The sequence below is a fragment of the Channa argus genome, chromosome 11 (assembly GCF_033026475.1).
Source record: "Channa argus isolate prfri chromosome 11, Channa argus male v1.0, whole genome shotgun sequence".
Taxonomy (NCBI): Eukaryota; Metazoa; Chordata; class Actinopteri; order Anabantiformes; family Channidae; genus Channa; species Channa argus.
In genome coordinates, this window is record NC_090207.1 from 4723861 (window position 1) to 4737987 (window position 14127).

Here is a 14127-nt window from a genome sequence, read left to right on the forward strand (position 1 = left end):
GACTGATGTAGAGAGTGAGCCTGAGGCCACTTCAACTGTCTCACCTGGGTGATGAAGCCCCCTGTGGCATAATCGTGTACTACCTCTCCAAACAGATATTCAAAAGAAATACTCCAAATTATTTTTGTGTGTGGGTGCAAAACCTCTATTATCCTCTTGCCACCATGCTTGAAAAGTTTTCTAGGGTAAACACTGGCCTCGTTATGTGTGTGTTGTGTAGAGATGTCTGATAAATGTGTAAATAAATATGTATATAATTCACTGTAAATACTGAGCACCAGGTAGCCACAGCAACAGTGACAAGCCATTTTATTTTACTAATTTTTCTCCTGTGTTGGGTTAGGATTTTAGGTTCTGCATCCTGTCTTTTATTTTGGGGCTTGGTTAGATATGGTAAGGTTGGTAGATCTATTAGTGTTTGGAGCACTGCTAACCTCTGAAGTAAATAAATTGCTACGGTTTGGTTTTTGGAACACTTGCTGGTCTTGCTGGTTTTGCTTGGAAATGGAAAGGGGAGATTACATTGTATTATGTTTAGGTTCCCTAGACCAGGGGCATAACAAAGCCATACTGAACCTGCTGCCACCTCAACAGGACTCTGGATAATATCGCTGGATAAGCTGAGTCATATTCCAGTAATGATCACATTCATAGAAGTGTACACCGAGGTGGAGGGTGAGCTGCAATCTCCCATTGTAGCTTAGTAATCAACTCTAGATCTGATTCATCTATGTGAAGTGTAACTGAACAAAAGTAAAAAACTAAAAGCCTTCAACAGCTGATTGTGTTCAATTGGAGAAAGAGAGACGAGACAGAAGAAAGCAAAGGTTAAAAAAAGGACATCTTCCTTATAGAACTCTGAACTGTGTTACCACAAATTAATTTTATGTCCTACTTGTACCAGATTTTAAGGAAAACCTGTTTACACATGGCAATGTAAAGTATTTTCTTCCATTTAAAAACACAATCTGCTGTCTACACATATAGTAACTTTAGATTATGTAGCTGTAAAACACTTGACAGAAACACGTAGACAGGATCTTGTGGCTTCTCTCTTTACTAACAAAGCTGCAAAATTACACACAGAGCAGTGCACTGTTGTTAGCATAGTTCTGTCTCGTCTCAGCGCTGTATGACAGTGTGTCGGCGCTGCCTGTACACTCCGACAGGGACACATTTAACACATAACTAGTAGCAAAAGAATACATTTTGGCACCAATAATAAACCAGCACTACTGTAACATCAGTCCTCACACCTAAAATGTGTTTAGTTACATGCAAGGCAATTTAGAAAGGTGTCAATCAATTGTATCGCCACAAGGTTCGATTACTAATGTAAAAATTAGCTTAACTGCTGCTTGGTCATCACTAATATCTAACTCGTGCCAATACAAACTGAATGGCAGCAAACAGCCAACTTTCCCACTTCACTCATAACCCTCTGCTTTATAGGATACATGAATCCTGTATTTCATACCATGTCAGCTTACCTGCAAAATTACAGACAAATCAGTACACTGTTGTTAAAATGGTTAAGTCTCGTCTCGGCGCTATGTGACACAGGCCTCGCCGATACACTCCCGACAGGAACGTTGGCTAAAGGGCGTCTCCCTCTTGTGGCCAACATCGGTAACAACACTTCATCAAAGCTCACTGTGTTGTCTGTGTGCAGAAGACTGAAGTGTAGAAATCTCAAAATAAGGTAAACTAGTAAATCAAATGTGCCAAAAGAACAGTGTAGAATATGAACTTATGGTACAATGGGGTTAAATAAACAATATGTGTTTAACAACAAGCCCTGGCCTGTTTTAATTCACTGCTTTGGCCTCCATTACCATGAGGAACCTTTAAATTATTTTAGACCAGATGTCCTCACCAAAAACAAAATAAATCTCTAGAACTTTGCCAAAATTAGGAGCATCCTGTCTCAAAGTGACGCTGATAAAATACGTATTTTGGCCACTGAACATTTTTAATTTATATTAACTTTCTGCCACTACCTTTACACGTGTCCTTATGGCGGCTTCACTGTGTAACGCTCTTCTACTCTAACCTGGTTTATAATACAGCGCCCAAGGTCAGTTTACCAACAGGTCCTTGTAAGCACTTGATTATAAGGGGAAGATTTACCACGCCGTGTCAACGCTTTAATCAGGCCATGTTCACGTTTTTACCAAGCTATGTGATTATCTGACTACTACTCTAATGTGGAGCTCAGACAAGTATCCATCATGTGTTTAAGTTACCTGTATCAAGGACTTCACCAAGTACACATCCACTAAGGATTCTCATACCAAGTTTATGGCACGTAAGACAATTATGGAATCCAGAGCTATGAAACTTTTGCACTAGCACACTGAGTCACTAAAGAGGAATTTGGAGTTCTCTTCACTATCAGATTGGAGACTCACCACAGCTATGTTCCACGCAATCATTACCAGGCCTCTCTGTGTCTCGGATCCAGACCCCTAGATCTTCCTCACTTGACACTCCCCCCGCCATTGTCCTACCCTTTCTTCAAGTTACTCATCCTCGCCACATGTAAAAATCTATCTACTCTGCCAGGACCATACTCCACTCTTCCCCATAAGAACCTTGCTTCTCCTCTAGACTCCCGTTTCCCCACTCACACTAGTATGTCTCGTGTCATCTTTTGACTCCACATCTCACTAGTCATTGCCGTTATTCATCTGCATCTCCTCTCTCATAGACTGGAGTTCAACACCACCTAAACAGTTGGAGAACTTACTACATCTCCATCCTGCTTTGGCAACTATTAGATTTTATAATAAACCTTATTTAAACTGAGCGATTGTGTCAAGCCCCTTTATTGGGTCCAACCTCAGGCCTGGACGTGGTGATAACTGCACATGGTGATAACAGAGTGTATGATGTCACAAGCTGATGATTCTGGTCCTGAGGTGTTGCTCCTCCTGTGTAGAGGCTGTTCGGTTTCTCCAAGCTCTGAACACTCTTCACTACACACACTGTGTTTAACTGGTTTAACAGACGACAATGCTGCAGAGCTCTGATTGTTTGTGTCTCTGCATGAACATCTGATTTTATTTACAGAAACATTAGAGGTCAAAATATCTTATACATTGTGACTTTTATCGTATTTATGTCTAGAAACCAGCTGTCTACACAAGAAATATATTTTGTTCTGATTTAAGAAAAGAATGTTAAACTCTAAATGACAAACACCATCTGCTGGTGACAAAGTAGCATTACAGCATTTTAATGTAATGTAACACGTGACTAAGGAAAAAGAAAGTAAAAGTAGATTTTGACATTGTTGATCAGATCTAAGACGCCATTAAAGAGAAAAGAACTCTGCTGAAAGGAAGACATTTAGAGACAATAATTTGGTGAGTTTTGTTTTCGAAGTTTAACTCACAAATGGCTGAGAAGACTGGACTTTTGGAAAGTTACCTAAGTTGCCATGTGTGTTCAGAGACTTTCAGAGATCCTGTATCTCTGTGCTGCAACCACAGCTTCTGTTCAAGCTGCCTGCAAAAATTCTGGGAACAAGCTAAAAACAAAAACTGTCCCATTTGTAAAAGAAAATCTTCAAAGGATCATCCAATGGTTAACTTTCCACTGAAGCAACTGGCTGATTCCTTTGCTGGGGGACTGAAAGTTGAATCATCTGAGACAGAAAAGGGAGAAGAGAGGAAACTAATGGTGTGTGATAAACATCAAGAAGAACCTAGATTGTTCTGTAAGGATGAAGAAAGAACTGTTTGTCCTGTCTGTGAGTTTTCTCTCCACCACAGTCACAAAGTGGTTCCTATAGAACAAGCAGTCAGTGACCTGAAGCAGCAGCTGAAATCTGACTTAAAGTTTCTACAGGACAAGAAGGACAAATACAAACAAGTGGAGAAAACATACAATGAAATGATTCAACACTCCAAGAAGCAGCTGTTGTCCACAGAGAAGCAGATCAGAGCAGAGTTCAACAAGCTCCACCAGTTCCTTAAAGAGGAAGAGGAGTCCAGACTGGCAGTTCTGAGGGAGGAAGAGAAGCAGAAGGGGAAGACTATCAGCACAGAGATGAAGAAGATTCAGGAGCAGATCTCCTCTCTGTCAGTCAGTATCTGTGCTGTTGAAGAAGACCTGCAGAAACACATCGTGCCATTCCTCAGCAGTTATAAACCCACTCAGACCAGAGCCAGAGTCCAGTGCTCACTGTCAGATCCACAGCTGCTCTCAGGAGCACTGATAGATGTGGCCAAACACCTGGGCAACCTGTCCTTCAGAGTCTGGGACAAGATGAAGAACAAGGTCCACTTCAGTCCTGTCATCCTGGACCCAAACACTGCAAACCCCTGGCTCTGTCTGTCTGATGATCTGACCAGTGTGAGACGTGGAGACACAAAGCAGCAGCTCCCTGATAATCCAGAGAGAAACACTAAATATATTAATGTTCTGGGCTCTGAGGGCTTCAGCTCAGGGAAACACAGCTGGGATGTGGAGGTGGGAGACCATCCTGACTGGAATGTGGGTTTGGCTAAAGAATCATTTGACAGGAAGGGAGAACTATATGTCTCACCAGATTATGGATTCTGGTGTTTATTGTATAGGAAAAGAAAATACACTAATGGAGTTGGTAAAACTGTCACAGTGAAGAAGAGTCTCCAGAGGATCAGAGTCCAGCTGGACTATGACAGAGGGGAGGTGTCCTTCTATGACCTTGAAGACATGAGTCACATCTACACTTACAGAGACACTTTCACTGAGAAACTCTTCCCATATTTTGATGTTGGAGAAGCTGCTGATGCCAAAACCAATGAAATTAAAATCTGTTAAACTGAGATTTCTCTGTCATGTTTCAGAGATGTGAGTTAAATGTCACAACTTTCACCATTAAAGTGTTTGTAGAACAGTTGTTACTAGTTTATGTCTCTCTGAAATCATCATAACTCAAACATTTAGCTTTTTTTTCTTCAAACATATGTGATTAGGTTTCACGAGTCTCTTAATAGTTTTTACTTTGTGTCTGAAATACTGTTAATAAACCAAACAGTTTTTTATGTATGAAACTAAAACCTACAAGACAAAACACAAAGACTTTGACTTTAATGTCTGTAATAAAGTAATAAGCTCTGCTACCTCCAGCTTTGCCTCCTGTCTTTTCTTCAGTGCCACTGTCTCTAAGTCGAACAACATCACTGGTCTCACCACCGTCTTGAACATCTTTTCTTTCATTCTTGCTGATACTCTTTTATCACACAACACACCTGACACTTTTCTCCACCTGTTCCAGCCTGCTTGCACTCACCTCTTCACCTCTTTTCCACACTCCCTGTTGCTCTGAACCATTGACCCTAAGTACTTAATGTCCTGCACCTTCTTTACCTCTGCTCCCTCTCATTCACACACATGATCACAGTTCCTCTAAAACTGCAGGTCTGACCTGAACATGCACTAAGTTTATCAGATTATCCAATCTCAGTCTCTAAACTTGACCTGACATGTGTGTCTGGGTCTTCCCAGGGTTTGGGTCTATCCCAGGGTCTGAGTCTTTGAGGCTCAAAGATGTTTCATTTTCATCCCAGGACTGATGCTGTGTGAAGTTTTCATGTGGATCTCTCTGGTGTCAGCTGTTGGCTAAACTACAACAACCACCTCCCACTGCTGTCAATGAACTCATCATTATCAGACTATTTAGATTTTACTTTATTTGAACGGTGAATATTGTTATGACCCAAGTCATTATGTGTGTTATTGTTATGTTGTCTTTTTCTCCTCCTCCTGTGTTTTGTGTGGGTGTGTTTTTATGTGGGTGTGTCTGAGGGGGTGGGGTTGAGCCACAGGTAGTCCATTGGTCCATTCAAACACAATGTCGCCACCTGATTGGACAGGATGGAGCGTCCTTCTCCATTTATATCCGATGACAGCCGCCCAGCCCCCGGACCTCTGCCACTCCCAACCAACCCAGCATTCTGTACACAACTACTGGACTTACAGAGAGCTTCGCACCTTGTTTGTAATTTGGAATTTTCTGTTAAGATTGTAAATAGAACTCACTGTAAATTATTAAGCACCAAGTAGCCACAGTAGGAGTGAGAAGCCCTTTTTGTTATTACCTTTTCTCCTGTTTTGGGTTAGGAGTTCAGGTTAGGCGTCCTGTCATTGGTTTTGCATTTATTTGGTTGTTTAGGTCAGACAGGGATGGTGTTAGAGTTTTGTTTGTTGTTTTGGGCATTGCTCACGTCCGAAGTTAATAAAAATAGTTACATATTACAACACTGGATCTGGTTTTTGATTGGGAATGAAAGCAGTGGTGGCACACATCGTGTTATGTCTAGGTTCCCCTAGACCAGGGGCATAACAATATGCTGAAGGATTTTATCACGGTGTGTAGATTTGTTAGATCAGCTGTTAAAAAAACAACTTTATGTAAGAGCAGAGAGGCAGAAAAGAGACATAATCACCATGGAGTGATGTCTGCTGGTTTTTACATCAAAGTCCAACCACATTTTAATAAAAGTGAAACAAACACAAAGTGGCCTGTTTGAGTCTAAGGTTTAAATATTCACAGTTTCTTTGCTTCTTTTGTCACTGCGCTGTTTCCTCCATCAATCTGTCAGCTGGGATTTCTTTATTCTTATTATAATAATCTCCTCACAGGCGACTGTCTGTCCAACATGCAGGTCAGTGCTGTTTAGAACAGTTTGTACAGAATGAGCTCTGCTTAATAAACTGGTTCCACTGGTCAAAGTGTGTCTCTGAAAACAGGGACAACTCTGTCCTTTAAGGTGGGAAAAGGACAAATACACAAACTACGGTGACTGTGATTCAACCCAGTGTCCTAAAATCGGTCTTCATGGACAAAAACATTTGATTCTCTGTCCTCCTGTTTCTGTAACCACACAGTCACATTATTCATCTGTTGTAGCAATAAACTATTTAAGGCACGTTTGTCTCTTTTCTCATCACATTTGTCTTGTTTGGGATGAATATATTGAGAGAAAAACAGCGCTCAAACAATTCACATTATCAAATTTATGCCGCCTTTGTCCTTCGTTGTTTTTTTCATGGGTCAGACAATATTTCCTGACTCCACCCAGTCTCATCCAGTTGATATAACTTTAGCCTGATGAATATTAAAAACACCAACATGTTACAGTGATTCCCAGGTAAAACCACTTTTTAGTTAGGAATTAAAAATGATGCATGTGATTTAAAATGAATATCATTAGATTGATGTGATAATAAGAGTCTGGGGTCACAGTAACATTCAGCTTTGACATTGCATTGAGGAGAATCGATGGAGGTGAGGTCACAGTGTGACCACTATGTTTGTGCTGAATTTAAAGAAATTGTTTTAAGGCAACTCTGTGAAATGACATCCATAAAAATGGGCTGGGTGGAAAAGAACAAATGTGGGGTCACAGTAACTGTGACCTTTGATGTTTGATCCCCAAAATCTAATTACATCATCCTTCAGCCCAAGTAGATTTTTTTTTTTTGTGCCATATTTGAAGTTCCCTCAGGCATCCATAAACATATTGTGTTCATGAGAATGGGAAAGACTGACGAGCCTAAAAACATGATAATGATGATGACTGCTACAGATGTCACCAGCATGAAGGCATAAAAACAGTATAAAACTGTCAGGATCTTGTTGCACTTCCTGTCCCTGGACTTTTATTTTGGGGCCCCTTCTCCTTACTTCCTGTCCCTGGTTCTGTTCACCCAGCTTTACCCTCGTTGTCCCTCATTGTTTGCACCTGTCCCACCCTCTATTTAAGTTCAGTCTTCCCTTCACTCCCCTGCCAGATCCTCGTCATTGTTAATGTGGTCTCTGCCATTGTGGTTACTATCTTCCTCGTTGCCGTTATTATCCTCACCAACCCCACAATAGACTCTGGACTTTTGGTAAAGCCTGAAACTTACGTTTCTCGAACTCTTGGGAAATCTGGACTCCAGCATCTTGGACTTTGGTATCCTGGACTCTGTGTTTCCTGTGTGGTTTTGGTCTGAGGTTTGGCTTTTGTTTAATTCAGTATTTTGGCCTAGTCCCTAGTTTTCTCCGCTTGTTTTATCCTGTTTTTTTCATGTTTAGGTTTGCTTGTGTGCTCTTCTGTTTGCCAGTGCTTTATGTTGAGTTTGTCTGTGACTGCCTCCCCTTAGTCCTTTTGTTTATGTGCTCCCCCAACTCTGCTACTTTGGTATTGTTCCCTTCCAGTGTGTTTTAAGTTGTGCTCCGTTTTTCTTTAATCATTATTACGTGTTATCCTTTGTTCAGTAGTTTGTTCATTGATATTTCTTAGTCTCCTTAGCCTTACCCTTGTGTTTACCCGGTTTAGTGGTTTAACGTTTATCTGTGCCTTATTTATTCAGTAGCCTCTGTTAGTTCCTTCTCTTTAAATAAAAGCCCCTTATTTTGCAAACCCTCGCTCTGTCTCTTCTCTTGGGTCCATCCCTTAACCAAGACCGTGACAAAAACACAATCACACATGGAGCTTGACTCAGAGGTGTGAAGCTATTGTTTTGATAAATTAAAATACACCAATAAACAACAAAACAAAATTGACCCATAGTTACTGTGTCCTTAAGTTCTGGGTCATTTTTATGTTTGTTCCAAGCAGGAGGAGCAGCAGACCTAAATGCTGTTTTACCAAAATCAACCCAAGACTTTTGGAGGTTAAACAGGAAAAAACATTCTGAGATCTGACAAAATACTGCAAAGACCCAGAAAATGTAGGAAGGTCCTGTAAACAAAAGTCTGCTAATGTGTTGACCCACTCATATAAGATACGTCCTTCCAACCAGAGAACAGTTTATAATGCTGAGCTCTGCAGAGCCCAGTGATAAATCTGAAGGTGATAAACTGTGTTTTAACAGTGTTCTTAAACAGATTTAACAGGCTACTATTCCATGCAGATCTCGTTTCTGTCATATCATGGACGTCTCAATTCTTTAGCTTTTTCTGGAAAATAGGTTCCTGCTGCACAAGAAACATGTTGTGATCGGAACTTTAACTGAAAACATTACGACCTGGTGACAAAACATGTTTTACTGTTAATATTTCAACTGAGACTGAGATAAGTAGGTAGAACAGAGTCAAAGAATCTTTGAGGAGAAACACACAAGTGAAGGGACATCACCTTGGTGAGTTTTGCTAGTAGAAAATTATTTAGGCTACAAATAGGAGCAAATGGCTGAGAAGAGCTCTGTTCTTGAAAGTTTTCGGAGCTGCCATGTTTGTTCAGAGACTAAAGCTAAAACAGCTTCGATCCATCATTTATGTCCATTACCATTAATTAGTTTATGCTCCTCCCCCAAAAAAAGAAAACATAAGGCAGCACTGGTCCACAGAGATGGGGAGAAAAAAATTAGTCGAGTGCTTTTACTTTTAATACTTTAAGTAAAATATAAATCATGTGATTACTTACTTTTACGTTACGTTTGCTGTGTTCATGTCTCCGCAGAACGAAAAAGATTACGGCACAGGAGGAGAGAGAGAAACGGCTTATTCACAAAGGAAGTTTTCATTTCAAAAAAGTCAAACATATTAAAATAATGGAGTTAAAATGAGATCTGATAACATAGATGTATTTTAATTATTCAGTCAGTTTGTTCCCACTTTTTGACTGTTTATTTCCTGTTTGGGATTTTAAATTTTGTAAAACAAACAAGTGCATTTTTCTGTTTTGTGTTTGTGTTTTTTGTGTTTGTTTTTTTCTGTCAAAGTGTATTTTACACTCATTCTGTGTATATGAGGAGCTGGGAAATGCATCCAGAAAGACAATAATAGTATCAGTTAGTTCTTCAAGAACAAGTTATACCTGATCATCTCTGATACAAACAAACTCATAGTGGATTATATATTAGACTGGGAGTCAAGAGACAGATGCAGGACAATAAATACTGTTGTCCAAAGGCCAAAGGTGAATGAGAGCTTTAATCACTGATAAACAGCAGAACTTTAGAAGGCCTCTTATCTTATGCTGGTTATAACACTGGTTATGTTTGGTCACATCTGAGAAAATGATTCATAAAATATATAAAAAAAAGGTTGATGGTAGAAAATGAAAATAAAGTTTTTTTGAACATTAAGGATCATATATTATCAGGATGTGACACAAGCTTTTAACCCACGTCAAGAGACAGATGCACTATTTAGTTTTTAGTGGTTTTAATGGGAAAGAAAACAAAAACCAATATATAAGAACTCGTCCTTTGATTAGACTGGGAGTCAAGAGGACACGTGCAAGACAGAAAATACTGTCATAAAAAATTACATCATGATCAGACACCAGCACTAATAAAGTGTGAAAAGTTTAAAGTCCTTTCTCCTGAGTTTGATGTCAGTTTACAATTATCACCATAGTTTGTGAGAGTTTCACCAACATCACCATCAAAGCTTGTATCCAGTGTGTGAAGTTTAAGAAACATCAGTGACAATATTGACCTTGGTAGAAAAATCAGCCCTTGTTCATGCAGTTTATCAGACTGTAGAGACAAACAGCCTTAGTGATCATTTAGGTTGGAGGACTTGTTCAAACACACCTTCACCTTCCTGTCTGTGTATAAACCTACATTTCTCACACTGCTTTGATGATCTGACAGAAAGAAACAGGTCTGCAGTTTTTGTTGGAAGCCACATTCTGAAGGACAGACGGCACAAATTTCAGTCCACAGCCTGTTTCAGATAAGCAATAAAAGCAGATTGTACAGTGTATTTACATTAATGATTAAGCAGTTTAACATGTGGCTAAAAGTGAAAACAGCCTCTGACAATACTGAACAGAGTCATAGCTCGACTACAGAGAGAGAGATCACTGACTGGATCACACTGTAGAGGACGTTTAGACAAGATGAAGGCAAATCATATTTGTGAGTCTTTCCTTTAAGGACAATTTGAGAACTGAGGAAATGGCTGAGAATATGAAGAAGTAAAGCAGGGAAAGGTTGGTGAGTTTTTTCTTTAAGAAAAGTTTAGACACCAAAGGAAATGGCTGAGACTTAAGTGCATGGAAACACAGTCCATGTGAACATATTAGGATTCACATACACCTCTCTCACACAATCTGTCTTCTCTGTCCAAAATGTAGACATTGTCGTCCTTAAATGATTCTTTTTTGTCCCTCACATGTAGATAAACTGCTGATTCTGGTCCTGAGGTGTTGTTCCTCCTGTGTAGAGGCTGTTCGGTTTCTCCAAGCTCTGAACACTCTTCACTACACACACTGTGTTTAACTGGTTTAACAGACGACAATGCTGCAGAGCTCTGATTGTTTGTGTCTCTGCATGAACCTCTGATTTTATTTACAGAAACATTAGAGGTCAAAATATCTTATACATTGGGTCTTTATCGTATTTATGTCTGGAAATCAGCTGCCTAAACAAGGAATATGTTTTGTTCTGATTTAAGAGAAGAATGTTAAACTCTAAATGACAAACACCATCTGCTGGTGACAAAGTAGCATTACAGCATTTTAATGTAATGTAACACATGACTGAGGAAAAAGAAAGTGAAGGTAGATTTTGACATTGTTGATCAGAACTAAGACACCATTAAAGAGAAAAGAACTCTGCTGAAAAGAAGACGATTAAAGACTTTATACTTAAAGCTGAGGAGACAATAATTTGGTGAGTCTTGTTCTTAAAGTTTAACTCACAAATGGCTGAGAAGATTGGACTTTTTGAAAGTTTCCTGAGCTGCCATGTGTGTTCAGAGACTTTCAGAGATCCTGTGTCTCTGAGCTGCAACCACAGGTTTTGTTCAAGCTGCCTGCTAAAATTCTGGGAACAAGTTAAAAACAAAAACTGTCCCATTTGTAAAAGAAAATCTTCAAAGGAAGTTCCAATTGTGGACTTTGCACTAAAAGAACTGGCAGATTCCTTTGCTGGGAGACTGAAAGTTGCTTCATCTGAAACGGAACGACAAGAAGCAAAAGAGGAGGTGGTGTGTGATAAACATCAAGAAGAACCTAAATTGTTCTGTAAAGATGAAAATAAGGCTCTATGTCTTGCCTGTGATTTTCCTCACCACCAGAGTCACAAAGTGGTTCCTATAGAACAAGCAGTCAGTGACCTGAAGCAGCAGCTGAAATCTGACTTAAAGTCTCTACAGAACAAGAGGAACAAATACAAACAAGTGGAGGAAACATACAATGGTATTATTCAAACCTCCAAGAAGCAGCTGTTGTCCACAGAGAAGCAGATCAGAGCAGAGTTCAACAAGCTCCACCAGTTCCTGAAAGAGGAAGAGGAGTCCAGACTGGCAGCTCTCAGGGAGGAAGAGGAGCAGAAGGGGAAGACTATCAGCACAGAGATGAAGAAGATTCAGGAGCAAATCTCCTCTCTGTCAGTCAGTATCTGTGCTGTTGAAGAAGACCTGCAGAAACACAACGTGCCATTCCTCAGCAGTTATAAACCCACTCAGACCAGAGCCAGAGTCCAGTGCTCACTGTCAGATCCACAGCTGCTCTCAGGAGCACTGATAGATGTGGCCAAACACCTGGGCAACCTGTCCTTCAGAGTCTGGGACAAGATGAAGGACAAGGTCCACTTCAGTCCTGTCATCCTGGACCCAAACACTGCAAGCAGATGGCTCTGTCTGTCTGATGATCTGACCAGTGTGAGACGTGGAGACACAAAGCAGCAGCTCCCTGATAATCCAGAGAGATGTATGTTTTACAATGATGTTTTTGGCTCTGAGGGCTTCAGCTCAGGGAAACACAGCTGGGAGGTGGAGGTGGGAGACCATCCTGGCTGGAATGTGGGTTTGGCAAAAGAATCAGTTGACAGGAAGGCAAAAGTATATGTCTCACCAGATTATGGATTCTGGTGTTTATTGCATAGTGATGGAAAATACATTAATGGAGCTGGTAGAACTGTTACAGTGAAGAAGAGTCTCCAGAGGATCAGAGTCCAGCTGAACTATGACAGAGGGGAGGTGTCCTTCTATGACCCTGAAGACATGACTCACATCTACACTTACAGAGACACTTTCACTGAGAAACTCTTCCCATATTTCAGTGTTGGAAAAGCTGCTGATGCCAAAACCAATGAAATTAAAATGTGTCAAATTGAGATTTTTCTGTCATGTTCAGAAATGTGAAATAACTGCTTCAACTTTTGCCCTTAAGGTTTTTTAAATCCTGAAACATGTTTCTCCTTCTTCTTGCCTTTTATTTTTGGTAAAAAATGTTGTCATTTAGTGTAATGTTTTCTCACTTTCTCATTGTTCTGAAGCTAAACATTCTAAGTGAAAATATTAATACACCTAAAATATTTTATGTAGTTTTACTTCAGTGACTGTTTTTAAAATAATAAATGGAAATGATGGTTCACTCATTTTCTTTAACCATCTTTACCAAACTTTAACATGGCCACAAATCAAAGGTGTTTCTGACCCCTGATTAAATTGTTCTGCTGAAGAGTGATTTCAGTTTTGTTCATACTTTATTTTCACTTTCCATTATAACATACACTCACTGGCCACTTTATTAGGTACACCTGTACACTCTAATGCAATCCAATACAGCAGCTCTGCCATGAATTCTACTTTTACAATGTTAGAATTTCTCAGTGTTTAAGTTGAACCTGTCAGAAATGTGATCATTTTACTGTCTGTTAATATTGAGGTCTTAGTGAGTGGTGGAGTCGTACTGGGGTGAAGTATTACAAGAGCTGGTTCTAAAGTTTTTGCCCCCTCATTCATTTTAAACAGGGCGGCCAAAACTAACAAATCTGTCAAACTGATATTTCTCTGTCATGTTTCAGAGATGTGAGTTAAATGTCACAACTTTCACCATCAAAGTGTTTGTAGAACAGTTGTTAGTAGTTTATGTCTCTCTGAACTCATCATAACTTCACTCAAACATTTTGCTTTTTTTTTTCCTTCAAACATATGTGATTAGGTTTCATGAGTCTCTTAATAGTTTTTACTTAGTCTCTGTGTCTGAAATACTGTAAATATACCAAACTGGTTTTTATGTATGAAACTAAAACCAACAAGACAAAAACAATGTTACTGCTAAATGTTCTGTATAGTTTGACTTCAATGTCTGTAATTAAAAAAAATCAGAATAATCAAATGTTAAACTTTTTCATGTTCACAAAACATGTCTGTTTGTGCATCATGAGTAATCCGTCAGGAATGCAGTG

General features: G+C 39.6%; 2 protein-coding genes across 2 annotated transcripts; both read left to right on the top strand.

Annotated features, from left to right (window-relative positions):
* Positions 1-3295: 3295 nt before the first annotated feature.
* LOC137136773 (zinc-binding protein A33-like) lies at positions 3296-5252 on the top strand. The gene has a single exon (XM_067522461.1). It carries the CDS (start codon positions 3400-3402, stop codon positions 4807-4809), a length of 1410 nt encoding a protein of 469 aa, XP_067378562.1. The 5' UTR covers positions 3296-3399; the 3' UTR covers positions 4810-5252.
* A 4448-nt stretch (positions 5253-9700) lies between these two features.
* On the top strand, positions 9701-14127 carry LOC137136772 (zinc-binding protein A33-like). The gene is made up of 2 exons (XM_067522459.1): positions 9701-10922; positions 11111-14127. Exon 2 carries the CDS (start codon positions 11636-11638, stop codon positions 13076-13078), a length of 1443 nt encoding a protein of 480 aa, XP_067378560.1. The 5' UTR covers positions 9701-10922; positions 11111-11635; the 3' UTR covers positions 13079-14127.

Bases quoted from the DNA above. Each gene is read 5' to 3' on its own strand.
- LOC137136772 (XM_067522459.1), top strand. From the start codon at position 11,636: ATGGCTGAGAAGATTGGACTTTTTGAAAGTTTCCTGAGCTGCCATGTG.
- LOC137136773 (XM_067522461.1), top strand. From the start codon at position 3,400: ATGGCTGAGAAGACTGGACTTTTGGAAAGTTACCTAAGTTGCCATGTG.